Source organism: Papio anubis, chromosome 3 (assembly GCF_008728515.1).
Source record: "Papio anubis isolate 15944 chromosome 3, Panubis1.0, whole genome shotgun sequence".
In the NCBI taxonomy this organism is placed as follows: domain Eukaryota; kingdom Metazoa; phylum Chordata; class Mammalia; order Primates; family Cercopithecidae; genus Papio; species Papio anubis.
The window spans coordinates 17290350-17315720 of NC_044978.1; the positions used below are offsets into that span (position 1 = coordinate 17290350).

The following is a 25371-nucleotide window of genomic DNA, read 5'->3' on the forward strand; positions in this document are numbered from 1 at the left end:
GAGAGCAATCACTCTCTCATGAGCATGCGATTCACTCAAACATCCACGGCAGCCCTCCATCATAACCTCTCCATGAAGAATCACTATCTTTCTCATTTTGATAAACACAGACACTCAGAGAAAGTTAATTTACCAAATGTCATACAGTTAATGGTGTTGGGATTCTGACCTGTGTTCATTACATTAATTCTTTATATTTCTCATAATTCAGAAAGCAGGAGTGATGCTTCTAAGTCCATTCAAGTGCTAATATACATCAACCAATACTCTCAGATGAGATTTTCATAATCTAAAGCAAAAACTTGGAAAAAGAGTCTTTCCTATTTTATATAATTTTAAAATTATGATGTATTATAAAATACTATAGAAGCATTTTATCACCTATTTCTTTCAAAATTTACTTTTACATTTGATTATAAAATTATACTTTCAACTTGATTGCTCATAAGAGTAGAATATCTCAATGAAAGTTTTACCTAAGCATTAAAGTAATGATTATCCCTTAGAAATGCCCATTAGGAAATTCAAAAGTCACCATTAATGTTCCTAAATTAACCATTTTCTGTTACCCCCTTCACTAATTACATTGACAGTCTACTTTCTTCCCAACTAACATGACATACAGAAACATAGTCCACCAAAGCTGCTACTGTACCAAAGGTGACGGTGATTTGGAACCAAGAAAATGTAGGTGCCAGGATTTTCAACCTTTTCAAAGACTTTCAACTGAAAAACATCTCTGAGAAATATTTAACAAGACATGTTCTACACACCATAACTTCCTGCTACCAAGTATTTCTCACTCTATTACCCCCCAGGTCAAAATTCTACTGTAATAAATAGTTTACCAAGATAATCAAAAGTTACACTGGCCTATTTCTCCTAGTACCAGTCAATCACAAAGACCATTCACTTGGCAATCTGCAGCCTCAGATCTTTATCCCCTTTTTCACTTTTTGAAATCAATGCTTTATTAACACATTAAGAAGCAATCTTTAGCCTAAGGTAATAATGACTGCTGTGAAATAGTAACCTCAATTAGAATAAAAAAGTGAATATACCATTTACATTGTTTTTCAAATCTCGGAAAAGTTCAGTTTTAGACAGTGACTATTATTAGGTAATATTAAATGCATGCCTACCTGTGTAACACGAGACAAAAACCTCTTTAAAATCAAACCTAAATGACCAGGTTGATAGTTTAAGGATTGAGATGGAGTCTCACTCTGTCACCCGGGCTGGAGTGCAGTGGTGGGATCTCAGCTCACTGCAACCTCCGCCATATTAATAGTGTAGTGTCAAACAACCTCATTTCTGTCACCTAAGTCCCAGTATCTACTGATACTAGGCAACCTCTGGATCAGTATTTAAAAGGAGTGTATAAAGACCAGTATTTTAACTGACTACCTCTGTCAAAGAAACTTCACAATTGGCACATCAAGCAGTCTTTTGCAAAATTTTTGAACACTATGAATAAAAGATGTTTTTGTGACAAATAACATTTCCAAAACTTCAAATTAACATGAATTAAAACTTCCAAAACTTAATTAACCCATGTGATCTCAAGCTGTATTCTCTTTTGAGGCATAAGAATAATATTCAATCAAAATAGTTTACTGTCATTCTTTCTAACAGATATACAGTTAAGTGTAGCTCCTTCATGCAAGAAAATATAAGGTAAATTATAAAATGTACTTTATAGTATATTTATACAATAGAAAGTAAATTACAAAATTATAAAATTTTTATAAGGTAAATATAAAATTATAAAAGTATTAAAACTTATGTTAAATTTTGTAATATACTATTAAACTAGATTGTTTCTGTTATTGTTCAGATAGATAAAATAGCTAGAATTACCAAGTAAAAATATGTACCTGTGTCCCTTATAATTTCTAATATTTATGAAGTAACACAAGCACAGCCTGGAGTATGTGTCATACTGGTAAATAATAGAGTAGATACTTTTCAGAAACAGGAACAGATTTTATAGTTCTAACTCAAATATTTTACCATTCACATGTACTTACAATAACATATTTTGCAGTGTTGGTCCTGAAGCTGAAAGTAGAATTTGAGGCATTTTGCCAACACCTGTCTAATTTGCAACAGAGATTGTAATGCAAATTTCTTATAGATTACCAAATGAAACCGATAGCTTCTCATTAAGTTTCTTTTGCATTTGGTCAATATTTTACGAAATCACAACATAGATAAAACTTCATAATCGCCTTTCAGATGGAATCAGAAAGAAGCTCCCATTAACTTTTTTAAAAAGTCCTTAATGATTATGTGAATGGTAGCAGAATCAGATAAAATGTTATCAACTGTATCTTACCTCTCTCACTGAAGTCATCTACTAGAATGATTTCTGCTATCAGACTCTCTGGGGTTCGGTTAATTATACTGTGTATGGTCCGCAGGAGTGAAGTCCAACCTTCATTATGAAATGGGATAATGATGCTGGTGTTTGGCAGCCTTTCCAGATACATCTTGTGCTTACAGCTGGAGATGAGGGGAAAAAAAAATGGTGTATCAAATGCAAAACCCTTGTATATCTTATTCTGTTGTTTATTCATTATGTTATCAGACAACTGTGGAAACACGACTTGGTCTAATACTTTCCAACCAGAGTTTGTACAGCATGATTGTTATTCTGCTCCGTCATGGAATGTATTAATGATCTCCTTTCACACTCACTCTTAATGAAACAACTGTTTTATCCTCTTTGGTATCAGGGTTTCAAATTCGTCAGTTTGTTGAAATGTTGTGCTCTTGTTGATGTACATTTTTCCTGTTGTTATATAATAGAAATAAGGATGAATAATATGCTTTAAAACTGTTTCCATGGAGCACATAATTAAGATTTAGATGGATTTCCTGAAGAGATCTAAAAATTTAACTTCTGTAATATTTATGTTTAATTAGTCAGTTTTAGTCATGGAGTGTTTCAATGGCTGGACAGTATTTAAAGCCTGAAGGGAAAAACAACCATAGCCTCTAAACAGAATAAATTAAAATCTAATGTAAAATAACTGTTAACTGAGCACAACCACATAATAAGATTAAATTAAGATCCAAATCAAGATGTTATCACATTCCTAGTGAAAACTCTAAAAAGAAATCTCAGATTCATTTTTTTTCATTGTTGGAACCATCTGAGAAGATGAAAAAGAAGTATTTTAAAAATTGTATTCCTTTATTCATTATTTAACCTAATAATTTATTATTTTTAACAATATTCATTAAACAAGTAAATTTTGACATTTTCAGACAATGAAAAGTGTTTGAAAACCCATCAAAATTATAACATGATATGGGCACAAAAATGCTGTAAAAACATGAAATTCATTTTAGGATAACTTAAATGTCAAAAAATATATATAAATATGAAAAAGATCTGTCAGTAATTTCCATGGGAGTGTAGTAAGATAGATGTTTTTGCTTATAATGCACAGATCTGGAAAATAGTGTTTCTGAAGTTCAGCATACCTGGTCATAACTATGCGGAGCCATTGATTCTTCTGAACAAAGTCAAAGAGCCCAACTAATTGTGCTTTGATATATCAATATTCATAATGTTGCACCTACTTGTGAGAACCATCACACCTCACAATGTCCTTAGAATGAGGGTGATATTCCCAATGAAGCCATTTGTTTTTTAAACATCAGGGCAAGCTATTGTACATATCACTTGCCTATTAATTAAAGAGGACTTGCATTCAGAGTAATATCGTATAAACCATCAACAGGGGCCAGGCACAGTGGCTCATGGATGTAATCCCAGCACTTTGGGAGGCCAAGGCAGGAGGATCACTTGAGTCCTGGAGCTCAAGACTAGCCTGGGCAACATAGCAAAACCCCATCTCTGCCAAAAGTAAATATTAGCCAGGTATGGTGGCACACACCTGTCATCCCAGCTACTCGGCTGGCCGAGGCAAAAGAATTGCTTGAACCCAGTAAGCAAAGATTGCAGTGAGATGAGATCGCACCACCGCACAGTCCAGCCTGGGTGACAGAGTGAGACGGTCTCAAAAAAAAAAAAAAAAAAAAAAAAGGAAAAAAGAAAAAAATCAATAGGCTCATGACTTTTCAGAGTCATATACAATCCAATCAGAGAAAGGGTAGACAAGAAAGAATGCAAGACCAATCATGTGTGACAAAGGCTTTCTCTTTCAAAATGTTTTCGATAATTTATATCTGCCTAAGCTCAAATTACTATCAAATTACTCTCACACACAAAATATAAAAGGATTCATTCTATTCATTCATTCATTCATCCATTCATTCATGTCACAATAATTTACTGAAGATTTGATATAGGTCAGGCTCGAAAGTTGAGGTAAAACAATGAACGAAATCTAGTTCTTAACCTCAAGACATTTATATTATAATGAGAGATACAGAAAGATAAATAGTTACAATTTTAAAATGAAATGGATAGTGTAGAAGTTTAATAGAGTGCTATAAGATTATTTGAGAGAGGCCCATAAGCCAATTTGGAAAATGTAGAAATTCAAGTGAGAACTGAAGGTGGCCTGCAGAGGACAGGTTCAAAGTGTACGTAGGAAGAGAATTCACACGACTTGGTAACTAGGAGATGTGATTAAAGAGGAGTCTTACATTTTGGACATGGACAACTGATCCAATAAAATACAGAATGACAGAGGAGCCTGTGTGAGGGACGCACTGAAGGTTTCAAAGATTGAGAGCAACGATAATGAATTCAATTTTGACCATGTATTGTTGAGATGTCAAAATGACATCCAGTTGCAACGCAGCTTTCATATATCATATACACACCTATCTGTCAATTTAGATGTCTATCTATCTATATATATGTGGGTGCATAGCTCAAGGTAAAAATCTATTTTGCTGGGGGAAGAGGCTCATGAGAGATAAGCTCTAGTAGATGATGCTGGTGCATCAATGCCTCCTTAGCATTCACCATTCCAGTATAAGCCAAGAGGGTCCTATTATACATCTCTGCAGATAGCAAAGTGAGTACTTTGTCTCATCTCTGCACAAAGGGCAGATCAGAAGTTCTGGGAGAAATTAATTCCCCTAGAACAAGTATCAACCAACGAATAATGGAAGTTAGAGAATAAATAGTCACATGGTGGGATAACCCTGAGGTGTGTTCTATATTTTCTCCCATAGTTTCCCAGCAAGATTATACCACAGTTGCCCACAGTGATCAGCAGTTTGACAAGGCATCTTTTACTGGTTACTTTCCCTTTTCTGTCTTCCTTTTTCACATTGCCCGCACCGCACCACTCTACATTCTGTGATTACCTCCTAAACAGTATTATAGTCAAATTTTTGTTTCAAGGTCTGCTTCCAGAGGAACCCAAACTTAGACATAGGCAAATAAGTTATACCTCACTTGGTGGGAACAGTCTCTTGAATCAATGTCCTCGTCAAGATTCACATTAATCAATGTGCTGGTCAAATAGGCAACACTCTTATTTTTGTTGAGTTGGGAAGGTTGCAGTTTGTTATACTTGGAGATAATTTTAAATAAGTTTTTAAAAAACAGTGATCACACATGCATTTCATCACTTCTTTCAGCTTTTGAATTATTACTGGTGCTCTACTCAGAGACGTCTCTAGGCCTATGAAACACAACTATGAAGACTTTACAGTGGATACATAAAAATGGTCTCATCCTCATTAGTTGATTATTAGTAGTAACATTGCCTTTTTACATTGACATCTGTAACTTATTTTTCAATTAGACTACATTATAAACTCCTTACTATTTCATGCCTGATGATTATGTATCAAATATTGAAAAGTCACATCACACTTTATGATCAAACTATCGAGGTTCAAATGATAGCTTTGCCACTTACTGCCTGTGTGACAATGGGCAAGTTATTTACCCTCTGTAAGATTAACTTTCTCACACAGGATAATGTGGGAGCAAGAAAAAAAAAATACCTCTGCATAATGTGCTAATGAGAATTAAATTGGGTCATCTATGTAATGTACTTCATATAGCATCATAGCTAATAATAGCAAGAGTTTAATAAATACTGACATTATTACGGTCATTGTTGTTTAAATTATATTATTTCATTGTCAAATCCTCTGTGGAAGAAGATGTGGAACTAGTAAAGACAGGAACTGCAGAAGAAACAGTGAGAGACATTTAGGATACAAAGATGAATACATTTCAGTCTCTTCCCTTAAGGGTTCACAGACCAGTAAGCAGATATATAAAATGATTAGACTCAAAGAAGACAAGTGACATAATAGATGGCACATAGACATTGAGAGCCTGAAGGAAGTGTGACTAACTTTGTCTGATAGAATTAAGGAAATCTTTATCAATGAGTCTGTATGTTGAGAACAGATCATGAAGAATCTTGAAAACGATTCTAAGGAATTTGGATGTTAGCCTGCAGTCAACATGAAGTACTTCAAATATTGTTAATCGCAAGGAAGACTGGATCGTGTTTACATATTCCTTTGGCAGCAGGGCAGACAATGTGTTGCAAATGGCAGAGACTAGAAGCAGAAAGATTAGCCCTTGTAATAATTCTAGCAAAAAATAATGAGGGTGCAGATCTGATTTTCACTCGAAGGAAAGCCAGCTCCTTTGTAAAAGCACTTAATCTGATTGAATTATATTTGGTCATTCTAGCACTTAAGCTGCTCCAAAGAAAAACTGAATCACTGCCAACCTCAGGCATTGGATTCAAGAAGCTGTGATCCAGATGACTACCCCATAGTATTACTAGAAATAGTGAAGCACATCCAGGGCTTTATTAAGGCTCTGCGCCTGCATATTTTAGGTTTGATGTCAAGTCAGGTTGAGAATAAAAGTTTACAAATATGAAGATGATGTACCAATATGGAACTGAGTTTAATAAATAAGTAAAATAAAGTCAAACACAATTTATATGCTTTTTATGGTTACAAATGTATATAAATTCACAAATAGAAGATGAAAATAGGGACAAATGAAAACATGTGTTGAAATAGGTTTCTAGGAATATGGGTGTAATTATTGCATTTCATATTGCTGTATTATTCTCAGATAAGCATTTGCATAAAATTACCTTGCAGTTTAGGAATAGCTCAGAGGTAAGGACATCTGTTTGTTGAGCTGCAGTTTATATAGATGGATAAAAACTAATCCTTCAAATTTTAAAAGCACCAGGAAGACAAAAGATATAGTTTGAGTCATTTAAAAATTTACTTGAGAGAAATGACAAGTTGTGAAGGCATTTAAAAATCTGAAAAACAACCCTAAATTATTTTGTAAACATTCTGCTAGACCTTTCAAAGTAATGAAACCTCAATGGCAAATTTTCTCATATTCTTCTGTTTTTCCAAAACAGAATAAATACTTTCTGATTTTTTATATTGGCATTTGCTAAACTGAAAGATTTTAAAAATATAGTTCAATAGTATTGTTTAATGCATACTTAACATTTATTCCTTTCATGGTTACATTAATTTATCTTATTTCACTGATTTTATTAAAATAAGTGTTTTTTCCAACAATAAAAAAGGCCAAAAATTAAATTTTAATTACAAATACTTGGAATAAATACCAGACTTATCAGTGACTTACTTTTGTGTAAAAGAGATACTTTAGTATGTATGCAACAATGTCAATGTTTATATTATGGGCATTTAGGTGAACTTTCATTTGGAGATCTTAAAACCTTCATGTATTCTTCACCATCACTTAAACATTACTTCTCACTGCCTACTGTTGTGTGTTTTGTTTTGGAAAGAGTGTTAAAACTCACATTTAAAAAATTCTAGCTCTGAGATTGCAGCTTTTGAGTAAAATGTTTGAATGTTTAAATATTTCAATCTTTAGATCACTCTGTTAGCTTATTCAAAGTATGGCTTTATTTTTTGTTTTGTTTTGGTTTTTATTTACCTATATAATAACAATAGTCAGGAGGTTATGTGGTGGTAATAACCACTCCCAAATTTCAATGGCTTAAAATAATAACTATTCTCTTTCTTGCTTCCTTTATCTGTTCAACACTAGTTGGAAGGAGGGTCTCTGCTCACTGTGGTTAGCAGAAATAGCCAACATCTTGACCACTGTCAATAATTGTGGTAGATATAAATGAGAACACTGATGGATATTAAGCTAGTAATTAGATGATGTATCCCTAAAATGGCATATTGTTACCTGCTTACAGCTTATTGGTCAGAACTAGTCATGCAGTCCAGGGACTCAGAATGTGCAGTCTCATATTGTACAGAAGGAATATAGTCACAAGTATTTGGCAAATGACACTAGTGAAATCAACCATTTCAGTCTTCCACCTTCTTTAGAACAAAACAAGAAAAGAACATTTTACTTCTTGGACAAAATTTAATGGAAAAATGAAAGAGATTGAATTTCTTCACCGATGAAAAACAGAATATTTACAGCCCCATATCTATAGAAGCATGACAAGAGGATATTAGAGCTGCAACCACATTTAAGAAGTCATCCAGTTAAGCCCCCCATTTAATTGAGAATTGAGACAGAGTTTTAGAGAGTTAAACATTAATTATTTTACAATCTAATTGGAAAGGCATTGTACCGGGTGAAAAAGTGATACAACGATGAGGCACTGTTCCTGAACTAAGAAGTTTATAGTTTTTCTGAAAATTCAGTAATTATCGCCTACACAGGAGGTAACACAAGCAATGAATAAGAATCCAGCATTCTTCACTTTTGATTACATAATATTTTGGAAATGTCATTCTATCATTGGCCCTTTAAGGCATCTTTATACTAATAGAGTTAATTAAATTATATAAATATTATAATATTTTAAGGAGGGGTAGGCAATTACTTGATTAGCTCAAACGTTTTTGTGACATATATGCTGTATCCTCCATAAATATTTTTGTAGATAAACAATTCAATAAAATGTATGACAAAATACCCATCACAAAAAATTTATGATGAACTGTCATTTGAATAGAGGCTCTAACAGTCACTAATATTATATTATCAGGTGGCTAAAATAAGTAGAAATAGTGCCCACTATGCACAATATTCCTATATTGGTTTTGTGTATTTAAATAACAATACAGATTTTTGCTATTTCTGTCTAATATTATTTCCAGGTAAAATTATGTTTGAGATTTCCTCTTTTAGTCAAATGTACTAACAAGGACCATATTTACCTTTCTACTTGATTCAACGGTATTAGTCTGTTTTCATGCTGCTGATAAAGACATACCCAAGACTAGGCAATTTACAAAAGAAAGAGGTTTAATTGGACTTACAGTTCCATATGGCTGGCGAAACCTCACAATCATGGAGGGAGGGAAGGAGGAGCAAGTCAATATACTTACGTGGATGGCAGCAAGCAAAAAGAGAGCTTGTGCAGAGAAACTCCTGTTTTTAAAACCGTTAGATTTCGTGAGACCCATTTACTATCACGAGAACAGCACAAAAAAGACCCTCCCCCATGATTCGATCATCTCCCACCAGGTCCCTCCCATAACACGTGGGAATGATGGGAGCTACAAGATGAGATTTGGGTAAGGACACAGAGCCAAACCATATTACCAACTAAACAACTAGATTTTTAAATATGAAACAATTATTTTCAAGGCATTGAATATCAAGCAACAAACAATAGTGGCTTTCAGAAACAGGATACAATTTCCCCTGCTTATACTCTAGTCTGAGATTCCAGGGCATGGTGAATTTAAGAGAAACACAGACAGATCCAAATGATCTCCCTAAGATAAGAAAATGGAGCCAAGAGTCCTGGGGACTAACGTGGCTAGAGTTTGCAAGATAGAGCACTCTAAAGGAATGAGCTGCACACACAACTTAGGGGATCTGCAGAGTCCTCCTCACATCTTCAGCTAAGCACTGATCAGTGCAAGCATACAAAGGAACAGCCCTGATCTGGGGAATAAAATCCAAGAATGGATTAGAGGAAATAATACCTAACATTTGCATAGGGTATAAAATAATGCTTTTGGAAAATTCGGTGGAATATGGAAAGAGTTAGATGGGTTTTATCTCAGCAGGGTGGCAAATTATCCCTAGCCTAAATACAGCTCTGATCCAACTTAGCTTAAAAGCAAGATCTTATAGTATCAAACTGTTTTCATGTAACTTAAATTCATTATGTAACAAAGCTCAATAATATTTATAGTAATACAAAATATTTTCACCTTTGAAGGTAAAATCACAATGTCTGATACCAAATAAAAATTTACAGCCCTACACTTCAAAACTCATTTTATGAGGCCAGCGCTACCCTGATGTCAAAGATGGGCAAAGACACTACAAGAAAGGAAAACTCTAGGCCAATATCTCTGATGAATATAGATGCAAGAATCCTAAATAAAATACCAGCAAACTAACTTCAACAGAGCTTTAAAATGATCATACACCATAATCAAGCTGGACTTATCCCTGGGATGCAAGGATGTTTCAATGTATGAAAATTAATTAATGTGATACACCATATTAACAAAATAAAAAAATAAAACCCATGATCATCTCAATAGATGCAGAGAAAGTATCGACAAAATAGATACATTTTAAAGGTAAAGACTCTCAACAAACTAGAAATAAAAGAAAATTAATTCAACTTAATACATGCCATATGTAAAAAGCCCACAGCTAATATTACATGCAATTATGAAAAATTGAAAGCTTTTCCTCTAGGATCAGGAACAAGACAGAGATACTCAATTTTGAGACTCCTATTCAACACAGAATTATCAATTTTAGCTAGAATAATTCAATATAAAAAAGAAAGTTTTGCTGTTGTTATTTCAAGATGGCCTCAGCCACAGAAAAAACAGCAAAACAGTACATAAAGATCAACACCGTGAGCTTTAATTCAAGAAGAAAAATGGGAATCTACTGGAATTGTGAAGGACACCCCAGATCCCAAAGAGAAGACTATGTACAAACAGCCCCTGTGACAGCATCTGGCTGTCAAAAGTGAGTCAAGTGTTGATACATGAGAGGGGCAGAGAGTTTTCCTTTGTAACTCACCTTTCCACTGGGTATTTGTCCAGGTCAAGGGAGACCACTTTGTTTCTCCCAGCTTTGGAGCTAACTTGGGGAGAGACTTGGAGAAGCTGAGAGGGGAAGACATTGGGAAAAGTGGCAGCATTTTCCCTGACCTGGGGTTGAGAGCAGGATGCCATTTTTAATCCAGGAGCATACAGAGTCGGTCACTCTTTGGCAACCCAAGTGTAGCCATACAGGTATTTTAGTCTCAGGCCAGGGATTGAAGTGCTTGCTCTGGAGTTTGGTAGGAGCCTCCAGAGCCAGAATTGAGCAGCAAATGTGGAAAATGCCCCAGGAGTAGGCACTGGAATTGTGCCCTCCCCTTGCCACAGGTCTAGGGCAAGAGAAGAACTACTGCAACCATGATTTCTCCTGGGTGAGGAGACTTGCAGCCAGGGCCCACTTGGTGACCTGGCAACTCTGCCTCTGTGTGTGTGTGTGTGTGTGTGTGTGTGTGTGTGTGTGTGTGTATGTGTGATTGCTGGATGTCCCAGTCTGCTCCCCTGAGATCAAGATACAGAGAGGTCTTCTCTACTCCATGCTCAGAAATATCTCCAGACATTCAGAGCATATGCTCACCTGGATTAACAGCCTGAGCTGTCCCACCCTTCTTATGCAGAGACCATAGTGCGCAAAGCACTCTCTGTTTTATGCCCAGGCAGATCTCCAGGCATTCAGAGAGCTCACTCATCCATATTAACAGCCTGAGTGTCAACCACTTCTGTGGAGAGACCATGTGAAGTGAGGCCCTCTCCCCTCCATGACTGGACAGATCTCTAAGCTTATAGAACATCCACCCTCCTGGATTAAGACTTTAGGCTGCCCTCCCTCCCTGTGCAAAGAAGTTACCGCTCAAGAGGTTTCCCAGCTCCAGGCCTATGCACATTTCTTGGTGCTTGGTGGCTGCCCCCTGGATTCTCCCTTCAGGGAACCTTTAGGCAGACCTACCTGGCCTGACTCTGTCCATCTTGGCTCACTCCCTGTAGCTGAGCAGGGAGTTCAGGCCACTGTGTATGCCAGGAATCAGTCCGTTGCTTCAGGCGTATCTCGCAGTAAACAAGGATCAAATATATATACCCAGCCACATCAGCCACAGCTGGCTTTTACCCAGAAGTGATATCTACTGGCCTGTAGCTGGAACTGCACAGCCCAATATAAAACCACACAACTTCTGCCAAAAGACCCTATCCAACATTCTCTACAGTCATACCCCCTAGGAACGGGGTAGAGGGAAAGAACATAAAACAACATTATAGGGAAAGAGAGAAAAAAAAATCCTATTCACACAAAAATAATTACAAAAGTTAGAAGTGCCAGGATCTCCAGATGAAAAGGACCCAGCATAAGAATTTTTAGCACCAGGAAAAAAAAAAAAAATTGAACATTGTGACAGCACAGAAGGATCACGCTCGCTCTCCAGCAATAATCCCTATCCAAAATAGAAACCCCAACACGGCAGGTAAAGAATTGGATAGCAAGGAAGATGAATGATATTCAAGACAAGGTTGAAAATCAACACAAATAAACTTCCAAAGAAAGCCAATAAATGAAGGAAGAGATTAACATCTTAAAAAAATAACCAGAGTTTCTAGAATTAAAAAATTCGCTTAATGTATTTCAAAATACAGTTGAAGACTTTCATCAGTAGCCTAAATCAAACAGAAAAAGAATTTCAGAGCTCAAAGATCAGGTTTTCAAGCTAACCTAGTCAAGCAAAAGTTTTTTTTAAATTAGAAAATGAATTAAGTCTTCGAGAAACATGGGATTATGTAAAGCAATCAAAACTATGAATTCTTAGCATTCCTGAGAGAGAAGAAGAAAAAGTAAACAACTCAGAAAGTATATTTGAGATAATAATGCAAAAATAATTCTCTAATTTTGCTAGAGAAATAGGTGTCCAGATGCAAGAATCTAGAGATCACCTATACGATGCTATACAAAACAAACATCACCAAGGCATATAATCACCAGTCTGTCCAAGGACAACAACAACAACAACAACAACAAATCTTAAAGACAGGTAGAGTAAAAGGTCAGATTCTCAACAGCAACAACAAAAATCAGGTTAACAGCAATTTTCCAGTAGAAACCTTGTAAGTCAGAAGAGATTGAGGCCTACTATCAGCATTCTTGAAAAAAAAAAAAAAAAGAAAGAAAGAAAGAAAAAAAAAAAAAAGTAATGTACTGCTAACTAAGCTTTCTAAGCAAAAGAGAAATATTTTCCAGACATATCAGCACAAAGGGAACTTATTACCAATAGACCAACCTTATAAAAGATCCATATAGGAGTTCTTAACACAGAAACAAAATAATTATACCTGCTACCACAAACACACACTTAAGTACATAGCCCATAGAATCTATGAAGCAACTACACAGTAGAAACTACAAAGCAACCAGTTAACCGCAATAGAATTAAAACCTCACATATCATTATTAACCTTGAATGTACATGGTCTAACCTTGAAGGTACATGGTCCTACTTAAAAGGTACAGGGTGCCAAGTTGGATTAAAAAATAATAGTAATAAAAGACCAATCCATCTGCTGTCTTCAAGAGAACCATCTTAAATGTAAGGATACCCATAGGCTTAAAGTGAAAGGTTGGAGAAAGATTATACAAACAGAAAACAAAAAAGAGCAGGGGTCATTATTCCTATATCAGATAAAACAGACTTTAAATCAATGACAGCAAAAAAGGGAAAAAGAAGGACATTATATAATGATGATAGGGCATTGCATAATGATAGAGTTCAATTCAACAAGAATACTTAACTATTCTAAATATATGCATACCAATGTTGGAGCATAAAAATTTATAAAACACATGTCTACAAAAAGACATAGCCACACAATAATGGGTGTGGGGGGGTGCTGCTCTCACTGACAGCATTAAAGACATCTATAAGGCAGAAAACTAACAAAGAAATTCTGAACTTAAATTAACACTTGATCTATTGTAACTGATAGACATCTCCAGAGTACTCCACCAATCAACCATAGAATACACGTTTTTCTCATTTGCATGCAGAATATATTCCAAGACTGGCCACATGCATTGCCATGAAGGAATTCTCAGTAAATTCAAAAAAATCAAAGTCATACCCACTATACCTTTGGACCACAGGAATAAAAATAGAAATCTAGGCCGGCATGGTGGCTCTTATCTGTAATCCCAGCACTTTGGGAAGCTGAGGTGGGCAGATCATGAGGTCAGGAGTTTGACACCAGCCTGACCAACATGGTGAAACCCCGTCTCTACTAAAAATCCAAAAAAAATTAGCTGGGCATGGTGGTGTGTGCCTGTAATCCGAGCTCCTCAGGAGGCTGAGACAGGAGAATCACCATGAATCTGGGAGGCGGAGTTTGTGGTGAGCCCAGATTGAGCTACTGCACCCCAGCCTAGGCAACAGAGTGAGACTCTGTCTTAAAAAAAAAAAAAAAAGAAATCTATACCAAGAAGAGCTCTCAAAAACACCTAACTACATAAAAATTAAACAACTTGCTTCTTTTGAGTAAACAAATTAATTAAGATATAAATAAAAAATTATTTGAAATAAAAAAGAGAGACACACATATCAATATCCTGAAATGCAGCAAAAGCAGTGTTAAGAGGAAAGTTCATAGCACTAAAGTCTTATGTCAAGAAGTTAGAATAGTCTCAAATTAACAATCTAACATCACACATAGAAGAACTAGAAAACAAAACAAAAACAAAATAACCCTGAAGCAAGTAGAAGAAAATAAATAACTAAAATCATAGTGGAACTGAATAAAATTGAGACTTAGAAATTTATACAAAGGATCACAAAACCAAAAGTTGATTACTTGAAAGGATAAACGAGATCAATGGACCATTAGCTATATTAACAAAGCAAAAAGAGAGGTTCCAAAAGCACAATAAAAAACAACAAAGATGACCCTACAACTCATCTAACAGAAATACAAAAGATCTTCAGAGACTAATACAACCACATCTATACACACAAATTGGAAAATCTAGAGGAAATGGATAAATCCATGGAAACATAAAGCAACCAAGATTGAATCAGGAAGAAATTGAAATCCTGAAAGGACCAATATCAAGTTCCAAAATTGAATACAGTAATAAAAAATCTGCCAACCAAAACAGCCCTGGACCAGAAGGATTCACAGCCAAATTCTACCAGATATGCAAAGAAGAGCTGGTACCAATTCTACTAAAACTGTTCCAAAAAATTGAGGAGGAGTGACCCCTCCCTAACTCATCCTACAAAGCTAGCATCACTCTGATACCTAAATCTGGCAGAGACACAACGAATAAAGACAACTACAGGCCAATATTCCTGATGAACATAGATGCAAAGATTCTCAAAATACTAGTGAACTGAATTCAGCAGCACATCAAAAAGTTAATTCACCATGATAAGTAGGCTTTATTCCTGGGATGCAACATGGGTACAACATATGCAAATCAATCAACTTGATTCAAAACGTAAACAGAATTACACACAAAAGTCATATGATTGGCGGGCGGATCACGAGGTCAGGAGATCGAGATGATCCTTGCTAACACATGAAACCCTGTCTCTACTAAACATACAAAAAATTAGCTGCCGGGCACCTGTATGGCGTGAACTCGGGAAGCGGAGCTTGCAGTGAGCCTAGATCGCGCCACTGCACTCCAGCCTGGGGGACAGAGTGAGTGAGACTCCATCTCAAAAAAAAAAAAAAAAAAAAAGTCATATGATTATCTCAATAGCACAGAAAAAGATTTTGATAAAATTCAGTATCTCTTCACTATAAAAACCTTCAACAAACTAGGCATTGAAAAAACTTACCTCAAAATAATAAGAGCCACAAAACCACAGTCAAACATTCTCCTGAATGGGCAAAAACTAGCATTCCCCTTAAGAACAGGAAAAAGGCAAGGATGGCATTCTCACCATTCCCATTCAACATGTACTGGAAGTCCTAGCCTGAGCAATCAGGCAAGAGAAGGAAATAAATGCAACCAAATACAAAAAGATAAAATCAAATTTTTCTTTTTCTCTGATGACATGATTATACATCTCGAAAACCCTATAGACTTTGCCAAACAGCTCCTAAAACTAATAAACAACTTCAGTAAAGTTTCAGAACAAAAAATTAATGTCAAAAAATCAGTAGCATTTCTGTAGACCAAAGAAGAAATTGAGAAGGCAATCCTGTTTACAATAGATACAAAAAAAGATGCTAAGAATAAATTTTACCAAAGATGTGAAAACTCACTACAAGCAAAATTACAAAACACTGATGAAATAAACTGAAGATAAAACAAATGGAAAAATATACTATACTCATGGAGCTAAAGAATTGATGTCATTAAAATGACCATATTGTCCAAAGAAATTTACAAGTTCAACACAATCCTTATCAAAATGCCAACACTATTTTTCACAGAATTAGAAAAAGCCGTCCTAAAATTAACATAGAACCAAAAAAGAGTCCAAATAGCCAAAGCAGTCCTAAGCAAAAAGAACAAAGCTGAAGCCATCACATCACCTGACTTCAAAATACATTACAAAACTATAGTAACCAAAGTATAGTATCGGTAGTATAGTATAGTATAGTATAGTATAGTATAGTATAGTATAGTATAGTATAGTATAGTATAGTAGTATAGAAGCAGTACAGGACAGGACAGAAGGTAATATGACAGGACAGGGACAGGATAGGATAGGATAGGATAGGATAGGATAGGATAGGATAGGATAGGATAGGATAGGATAGGATAGGATAGGTTAGCATAGCATAGTATAGTATAGTAAAGTGCAGTAACCAATGTATAGTTGACAAGAACTTACATTGGGAAAAGGAAACATATTAGAAGAAAACATTGGGAAAACTCCCCTGGATGTTGGTTTAGGCAAACAATTTATGACTAAGACCTCAAAAGCATAGACAACAAAACCAAGAATAGACAAGAGGGACTATATTAAATCACAAATTTTCCACACAGCAATGAAAATGAAAACAATTAACAGAAAAAGAGACAAGCTGCTTAATGGGAGGAATTTTTTTGCAGACTATTCATCCAAAAGGAGACTAATAGCAAGAATATGTATGAACTTCAACAGAAAGAAAACAACAATATTAAAATGTGGCAAAGGACATTACTAATACTCGGGTTTTTTAAATTTGTTTTTATTTTTTATTTATTTATTTATTTTTGAGACAGAGTTTCACTCTTGTCACTCAGGCTGGAGTGCAATTGCACGATCTCAGCTCACTGCAACCTCCATCTCCCATGTTCAAGCGATTCCCCTGCCTCAGCCTCCCGAGTAGCTGGGATTACAGGCATGCAACACCATGCCCAGCTAATTTTGTATTTTTAGTAGAGACAAGGTTTCTCCATGTGGGTCAGGCTGGTTTAGAACTCCCGACCTCAGGTGATCCGCCCGTCTTGGCTTCCCAAAGTGCTGGGATTACAGGTGTGAGCCACCGCGCCTGGCCATCAATGTACATTTATAAGACGAAGACATACAAATGACCAAGTGGTATATAAAGAGAGGCTCAATCATTAATTATCAGAGAAATACAACTCAAAACCACAATGAGATAACAACTTATCCCAGTTAGAATGGTGATTATTAAAAAGACAATAAATAACAGATGCTGGCAAGCACGCAGAGAAAAGGCAACTTTTGTACACTGTTGGCGGGAGTGTAAACTAGTATAGTCAGCATGGAAAACAGTATGAAGATTTCTCAAAAAATTAAAAACAGAATTACCATTTGATCTAATACAACTGCTGGGTATCTTCCCAATGGAAAAGAAATCAACACATGAAAAAGATACTTGGACTCACATGTTTATTGTAGCACTCTTTACAATAGCAAAGATATTGAATCAAGCAAAGTGTTCATGAGCAAATGACTGGATAAAGAAAATATAGTATATATACACAATGAAATATTTTTCAGCCAGAAAAAAATAAAATCATGTCATTTGCACAAACACAGACAAAACCGAAGATCATTATCTTAATTAAAGTAAGGTAGACACAAAAGACAAATGTCACTTGTTCTAGCTTGTATGTGGGAGGTAAAAACAAACAAACAAACAAAATCTTGCTTACATGGAAATAGAGAGTGTAAAGTAGATAACAAAGACTAGGAAGAGTCAGCTGGGGGCCAAGGTAGGAGGGATGATGAAAAGAACTGGGTTAAAAGATAAAAACATAAAGTAAGATAGAAGAAATAAATTCAATGCTTGATAGCAGAGTAGGGTGCCTATACTTAAAAATGTATTGCACTCAAGTGACGGACACTATGGACACTCTGACTAGATAATTATGTCTTATATATATTTGTAGCAAGATTTCTCATATATCCTATAAATTTTTACAAATTAAAAAATAGTAAATATTAAAAAAATAAAATACACTGATTTTTAAATATGAGATAATTACTTAAACATTTCTTGAAAGAAGATATACAAGTGGCCAACTGGCATATTAATAAATGCTCAACATCTCTAATTAGTATAATCCAAATGAAAATCACATTGAGATTTCACCTAATATCTGTCAGAAAGATTGAAATTTTTTAGTATTCCATTTATATGAATCCAATGTGATTTTAATTATATCTTTGAATAATATTTTAGTGATTGTTCCAGGAAATAAAGAATATATACTTCATTTTTCCAGTGTATTTAAAATGAATAGTTTACCATTTCACTTCGATCATTGAAATTATATTACCATATAGATTCCTTTATACTCCCCTAAGTGACAGTTGTCTCATATATTTCTGTACTTTGAAAATTACAGGAAATGTTGTTTTGCTTTAACTGCCAAACATTATTTTAAGGAACTGAGGCTCACAGTATCATTTCACTGCTACTTTGAATTCTCATGTCTTTTCCTTCTCCACCTGTTGCTATTTATTTTTTCCAGTATTTTCAATTAGCTAGGCCACACCTCTGCCTAGATTTTACATTTGAGTTCAACGAGAGTGAGAGAGGCACGTGTTTCTTCCACCTTACCCAGAAATCAGAACCTGACTGGTAGTCTCTTAACTACAAATTTAATGTTTTATAGTTCTACAGATATTTGAGTTTTCTGCTTCATTTTGTGACAGCATCAGTTGGTATTTAAATAAAATTTTATATTTTATCTAAGTGTCAAATGTACTGGCATGATGGTTATAATATTCCTTCATTGTAAGTTAAATACTTGTTGAAAGTTTACTGGTGTCTGTTGTTTCATAATTGATAATAATAAGTATTGTTCTCTTTTTTTTTCTTAGAAATACCTCTTGGGATTTAGAAATTTAATCTGTTCAAAGCATTACATTTTGAATGATTATTTTTATTCTTTTTGACCAAGTCATTGATTTATTTCCTTCTTTATACTTACTTTAACTAAATGAAAGTTTCTTTACAAATTTAAACATTTAAACACATTTACCAATAAGGAACACTTTATATGTAAAGCACATTAACAAATTTTGGGATGTATGTTCACTATCATTTGATTTGAAATATTTTCTAAGTTATCTAGTTTTATATTTGATTCATGAGTCCTTTATAAATGCTATTAATTTCTAAATATTTGCATATTTATAAATATATTATTTTTATTGATTAATAATTTAATAGAAGTTTGGTCAAAGAAAATACTCTGTTACTTCAATCCACTGAAATTTATTGAGAGTTGTTTATATACTGGTGTATGTTCTATTTTCGTAAATATTCCATGTACATTAAAAAAATGTTTATTATGCAATTATTTAATACAGTGGTTAATAAATGTAAATAAACATAAATTAAGCCTTTTTTGGTGATTTTGTTTAAATCTCCTATATTCCAACTTAATTTTTTGGTCTTTTTTAGTCAATTACTGAGAGAATTATTAAATTTTCCAAAATACGTGTTTATAGAAAACTGCCCTTTCATAAAGGAAAATTTAACTTTAGTATTTAAAGTCATCATTCTTAGAGCCCTCAAAATTAAGTGATTTTATTTCTTTTATTCCTTTTAAAGTAATATCAGAAAATACTTTCCATCTACATGATTAGTTTCAAATATATTCTTAATATTCATTAATAAGTTTGTTCAAGTAACATTGGCATCTGACTCTATCATATTGTTCAACATACTTTAACTGATAATATAATCTGAAAAATGAAATGATAGTATATTTTTAAGGATCTCTTAATTATATTAACATATTTCAGATTAAAATGAATATATATACACATATGTAAAATATGACATTTGGAACATTTCTCATATAATGGTAAATGAGTTAACATATTGTCGCATAAAAACAATCATAATAAACAGGCCGAAAGATATATTCTGAGACGCCTTTAGGGCTCATAGTCTAAATGTTTATGATTTTGTGCCATTTTGGAATAATCAAAGGAATTCCCCGAAATAGTGATGGAGTGTCAACTCATTTCCAGTCAGTTTTATTAGGGTCTGTGTGGAAGGGAAAAGGATTCAAAATACTACAATTTGTTTGACCTCATGGCTAGAGCAAAAATGATGTTTTAGACACCTTTATAAGTAACAGTGCCAGCAACTTAGACTCTATACTAGTTTATTAATTGGTTAATTTATTGCCTACTAGTCTACTACAAGCCTTGTAACGTGGCTTTAATGATAGATGGCAGTTCAGGTAGTTCAGTTCTGTGAAATACAGATTTCCTAAGCAAAATTATCAGAATAGCTAATACTATAGTTAGCAAACCAATTATTTAAAAATCTATATAAAGGGTCTGAAATGTTCAGAAAGATAGGAAATTTCTTTATTTTCTTTCAATCTTTTGTCATTGCATGATTTCTTGCAAAACTATTTTGGTTCAGTTAAGGTTGTCTCTTTCCATTCTCAATAGAAGAATAAAATGTCAACTTGGCACCTGGGTAGTGACAAACATGCTATAAAGCATATCCGTATAAATCATTTCCAAGCACCAATTTACATAGTAATTGTGTTCATGTCAACGTATTCAATTTTCAATGGCTGGTTTTAGTCACACTGTTTTTCTATTCTAATCTTGCCCATGTCAGTTACCTTTGATAAGGCAGTGATATCTAGTAATTTATTTTGCTTTTGACAGGTCTGAAAAATTAGTCTGGACTACCAAGTATATGTGAGCATGTTTGAATGAGGGGGTCATTACTATTTATTTATCCATGCAGTTATCCTTTTGTTTGCTCACTTACTCTATAGAAACCTATTTTGTAAATCGACATTTTATTTACTAATCTAATTAAAATGTTATGTATTATGATATTTTATGTCTTTACTGAAGGATGAAATAATTTGTTGTGTTCCTGCAGCCACGTATTCATGAAGCATGGCAGAAATATTATGGATATGTAGGTTGTTGCTTTTTAAATAAATTTGAAAATATTTCTGCCATTATTTTTCAGAATATTTTTTCTACTACTAACTCATCTCCCATCCTTCAGAAATGCCCCTTATATTCATGTTGGTTTGCTTGATGTTGTCCTGCATTTATCTGAGTCTGTGTTTATTTTTCTTCATTCTTTTTTCTTCTTATTCTCCATTGATATGGTTTGGCACTGTGTCCCCACCCAAATCTCATGTAGAATTATAATTTCTAATGTTGAAGGTGGGGCCTGGTGGGAGGTGACTGGATTATGGGGGTGGTTTTTAATGGTTTTGCACCATCCCTCTAGTGCTATCTCATAGAATTCTCATGAGATCTGGTTGTTTAAATGTGTGTAGCCCCTCCACCTTCACACTCTCTCTCCTGCTCTACCATGTGAAGAAAGTGCCTACTTCCCCTTCTGCTGTGATTGTAAGTTTCCTGAGGCTTCTCCAGCCATGCTTCCTGTACAGCCTGCAGAACCATGAGTTAACTTAAACTTTTTTCCTTATAAATTACCCAGTCTCAGGTAGTTCCTCATAGTAATGTGAGAAGGAATTCATACATTCATATTCCATAATCTCTATTTGTCTTCAATGTTGGTGTTATAGGTGGTGAATCTGTATGGGTCTGTGGCAACCTTAATTCTTACCTCCTCAGAAGAAAGAATTCGACCGAGGGGGCGTAAGGTAGAATGAAAGACCAAGGCAAGTTTTAGAGCAGAAGCAAAAGTTCATTAAAAAGCTTTAGAGCAGGCATGAATAGAAGTGACCTACACATGGAAGAGGGCCAAGTGCATGACTTGAGTGATCAAGTACAGAGTTTGACCTTTTGACTTGGGGTTTCATATGTTGGCATGTTTCTAGGGTCTTGCATGACTTCTCCCCTGATTCTTCCCTTGGGTGGGCTGTCTGCATGCAGTGTGTTTACTGGAGTTGTACGAATGCTCACTTGAGGCATTCTTCTCTTACCAATATGAATGTTCCTAGAGGGTCATATACCAGTTAAACTCCACCATTTTGCCTCTTTGTGTGCATGGCTTGAGTTCACTTGCCCAGCTCCTGAGATCTTATCAGGAAGCTGCTGATCACCAGTTTCATATGTTTCTCTCTATTAGAAGACTGCCTTTCCCTGGTGCCAGCTGTGACCAATTCTTATCTTAGAAAGCCAGTTTAATAACTGCCTGACCATCACCTGATGGTTGCCTGACATTTCTGGTGATGGGGGACCCTCTCCTGCCCTGCTCATGTCTGCCTGACTACTTACTGTAACATTGATATTTCTTCCATCAGTTGCAATCTTCTCTTAAGCCACTCAAAATAACTTTTTATTTTAGCTATTGCAGCCTTCAACTCTAGAAGTTTTGTTTGGTCTTTTTTGTTGTTTTCTAATTTCTCTCTTTATTTATGTTGTCTATTGAATGAAACATTATCATAATACCTTTCTTTGTTTCTTTTATTATGTTTCCTTTAGTTCAGTGGAGGTATTGATGATGGCTAGTTTGGAGTCTTTTTCTGTTATATTTAATCTCTGATTTCTCTCACAAAGAGTTTGTATTACCTGCATTTTTATTATTTTGGGGGGTCACACTTTACTGATTCTTTGCATGACTTATAAGTTGTTGTTGGTAACAGGATATTTCAGATGATATATTTTAGCAACTCTAAGTACTGATTATTCTACCTCCCACTTGGACTTGTTATTGTTATTTGCTTGTTTTTTTTTTTTTTTTAGTAACTGGCTTGACTACAGTAGCCCCCACCACCCAACCCCTACATCCATGGGGGATATGTTCTACAACCCTTAGTAGAAGCCTAAAACTGCAGATAGTACCTAACTCTATATTTATTATTATTTTCCAGTACATACACACCTATGATAACATTTAATTTATAAATTTGGCAGAGGAAAGGATTAACAACAATAACTAATAATAAAATCAAACAATTATAACAATATACTGTAATAAAAATTTTGTTAATATGGTCTCACTCTCTCTCCAAATACTTTATTGTACTGTACTCACTTATTTTTTGACTATGATTGACCACAGATAAATAAAGCCTCAAAAAGTGAAATCACAAAAGAAAACCACTGTATTTTGGTGAAGTCTGTTTCTTTTCATCACATGGTTAAGTCTCCTGTGTGGCTCCTCGGGGAGTTGTGGCTTTGGGAACGCCCACATTCAGCCTGAGATGACAGCAGTATTCACAGGGATTTCTTTCTCTCTTTCCTGACCACATCCCACTGTTAAATACCACTAATTGCTGGTTGATTGCTTTCTTGTTTTTAACAATCCCCTAGGATATAAATTGTTCTACACACTAATCTATTCCATTTGTGGTTCATTTCAAGGGTTAGTTTTTGAAGTCTCTCTGTGATATTTGTTCTGACACTAGAAGGCATCCTCCCAAGTCTCTCATTCTTTATTTCTCCATTGCAGAATGGCTGGCCTACAGTCTAGGCTGTGTCTTCATAAATATACAAACCACCACCGTCCAATTACTTTTCATCACAGTCTCTGCTGTTTTTCAGAGTGACCTTAGATTTGAACTTCTCTATGCAATGTTGCAAAGAAGTCAGTTTCTTTGGGAAGATATTTGGTGCTATATGTTCTGTGCCTTGCTTTTCTCTCAGGCAAAATCTCTGAAGCAAAGCTCTGGAGATAAGGGTAGAGACAAGGCCAAGATGCCTGGAAGGACACCCTGCTCTAGAAAGTGAGCACTCAGGGAGAGGGGACCAGTAGCCTGAGAACGTCTCTGCTTGCATCACTCACGTGAAACCACCACATCACAAACTGCGCAAAATATAATAAGGGCCTGAAATATTCTCAGCATGCTATACCGGACGTAGAGCCTCTGTTTCATGTGTGGTGGCTAAGAGGAAGAAGAGATGCCCACCTCTGTACTGTGATTACCCAAGGCTTTCTCTTAGTAACAGGAAACTAGGAGCAGGGTGAGAGATACTGAAGTCCTGCTCCTCCTAGGTAAATGGCTCTTGGATTCAGAGTGAGGCCAGTAGAAAGCCCTGTGTTCTTGGTTGCGTCTGTCTGAAGTAGTGTCTCTGACTTGCTGAGTTGGGAGAGAAGGATAGAGTGGTCCTCTTCTTTCAGATACCACAAATTACTTTCTTACCAAATTTTCATAAATTGTCTTGAATAGATGTTTATTCCCTTTCTATTTGCCTTTAGGACCATTTCCAGAGACTTACATATTTCTAAAGAAATAATTTTCACCAACTTCATCAGGGAGCAAGTCAGGGGAGTACCTTATGCTGACATGCCAGAGTCAACCTTTGGATGACTTCTTTATAAACTCATCTAAGTGCCTGTCACTCATATGCTTAATAAATAATTGTCAGATAACTAAAAATGTGCTTTGGGTAAGAGCACATTGGTTATTGAAAAATACTTATCAGGATTTCTAATCTTGATAAAGTATGTTTTAAGATAACCATTTAAGATAAAATTTATAGATAAATTTTTCTTTTGTAAAATCAAGTACAATTATCTGTGAATATTTGAGAATGAAATTAATAGTTTTTAAGTGCACATTTAAAATATTCAAATCAAGAATCTTTATAAATGATATAAATTTATTAAAAATTTAAATGATTTCCTCTGTACTATGGTAACATGCACATTGATGGTTCAACCAATTCTGTTTAACGATTAAGTTCAAGAGAATACGTGATATATCTACCTTAATTTTTTAATTTGAATGAGCATGAGATTTACAGATTATCCTTTTGCCGAAATCACATTTATTAATGCCATTGTTTGGCATCACAATCTAAGTGCTAGTGATTACTTTGACAATAGTTTAAGATTACATGGCTTGCTGATTTGGAAAAGAAGCTCCAGCATTCTCTTTAAAACAGCAGAATTTTCTTATAGACTCATTCTTTATTATATATAACCTAAAATCTTAAATCACTGTCTCTCATTTCAGTAAACTTCTGTGGGTAGGAGTAAAAAGAGGAAGGGTAA

The 25371-nt window shown here is 34.9% G+C and overlaps 1 protein-coding gene across 2 annotated transcripts in view; it reads right to left on the minus strand.

Annotated features, from left to right (window-relative positions):
- Nucleotides 1–25371, minus strand: part of GALNTL6 (polypeptide N-acetylgalactosaminyltransferase like 6) — a 1207198-nt gene that overhangs the window by 685334 nt on the left and 496493 nt on the right. For both annotated transcript variants that reach the window (XM_003899362.5, XM_003899363.4), the window contains one exon: nt 2339–2505. In XM_003899362.5, coding sequence (XP_003899411.2) covers nt 2339–2505 — 167 coding nt within the window. The remainder of the gene's footprint in view (nt 1–2338; nt 2506–25371) is intronic.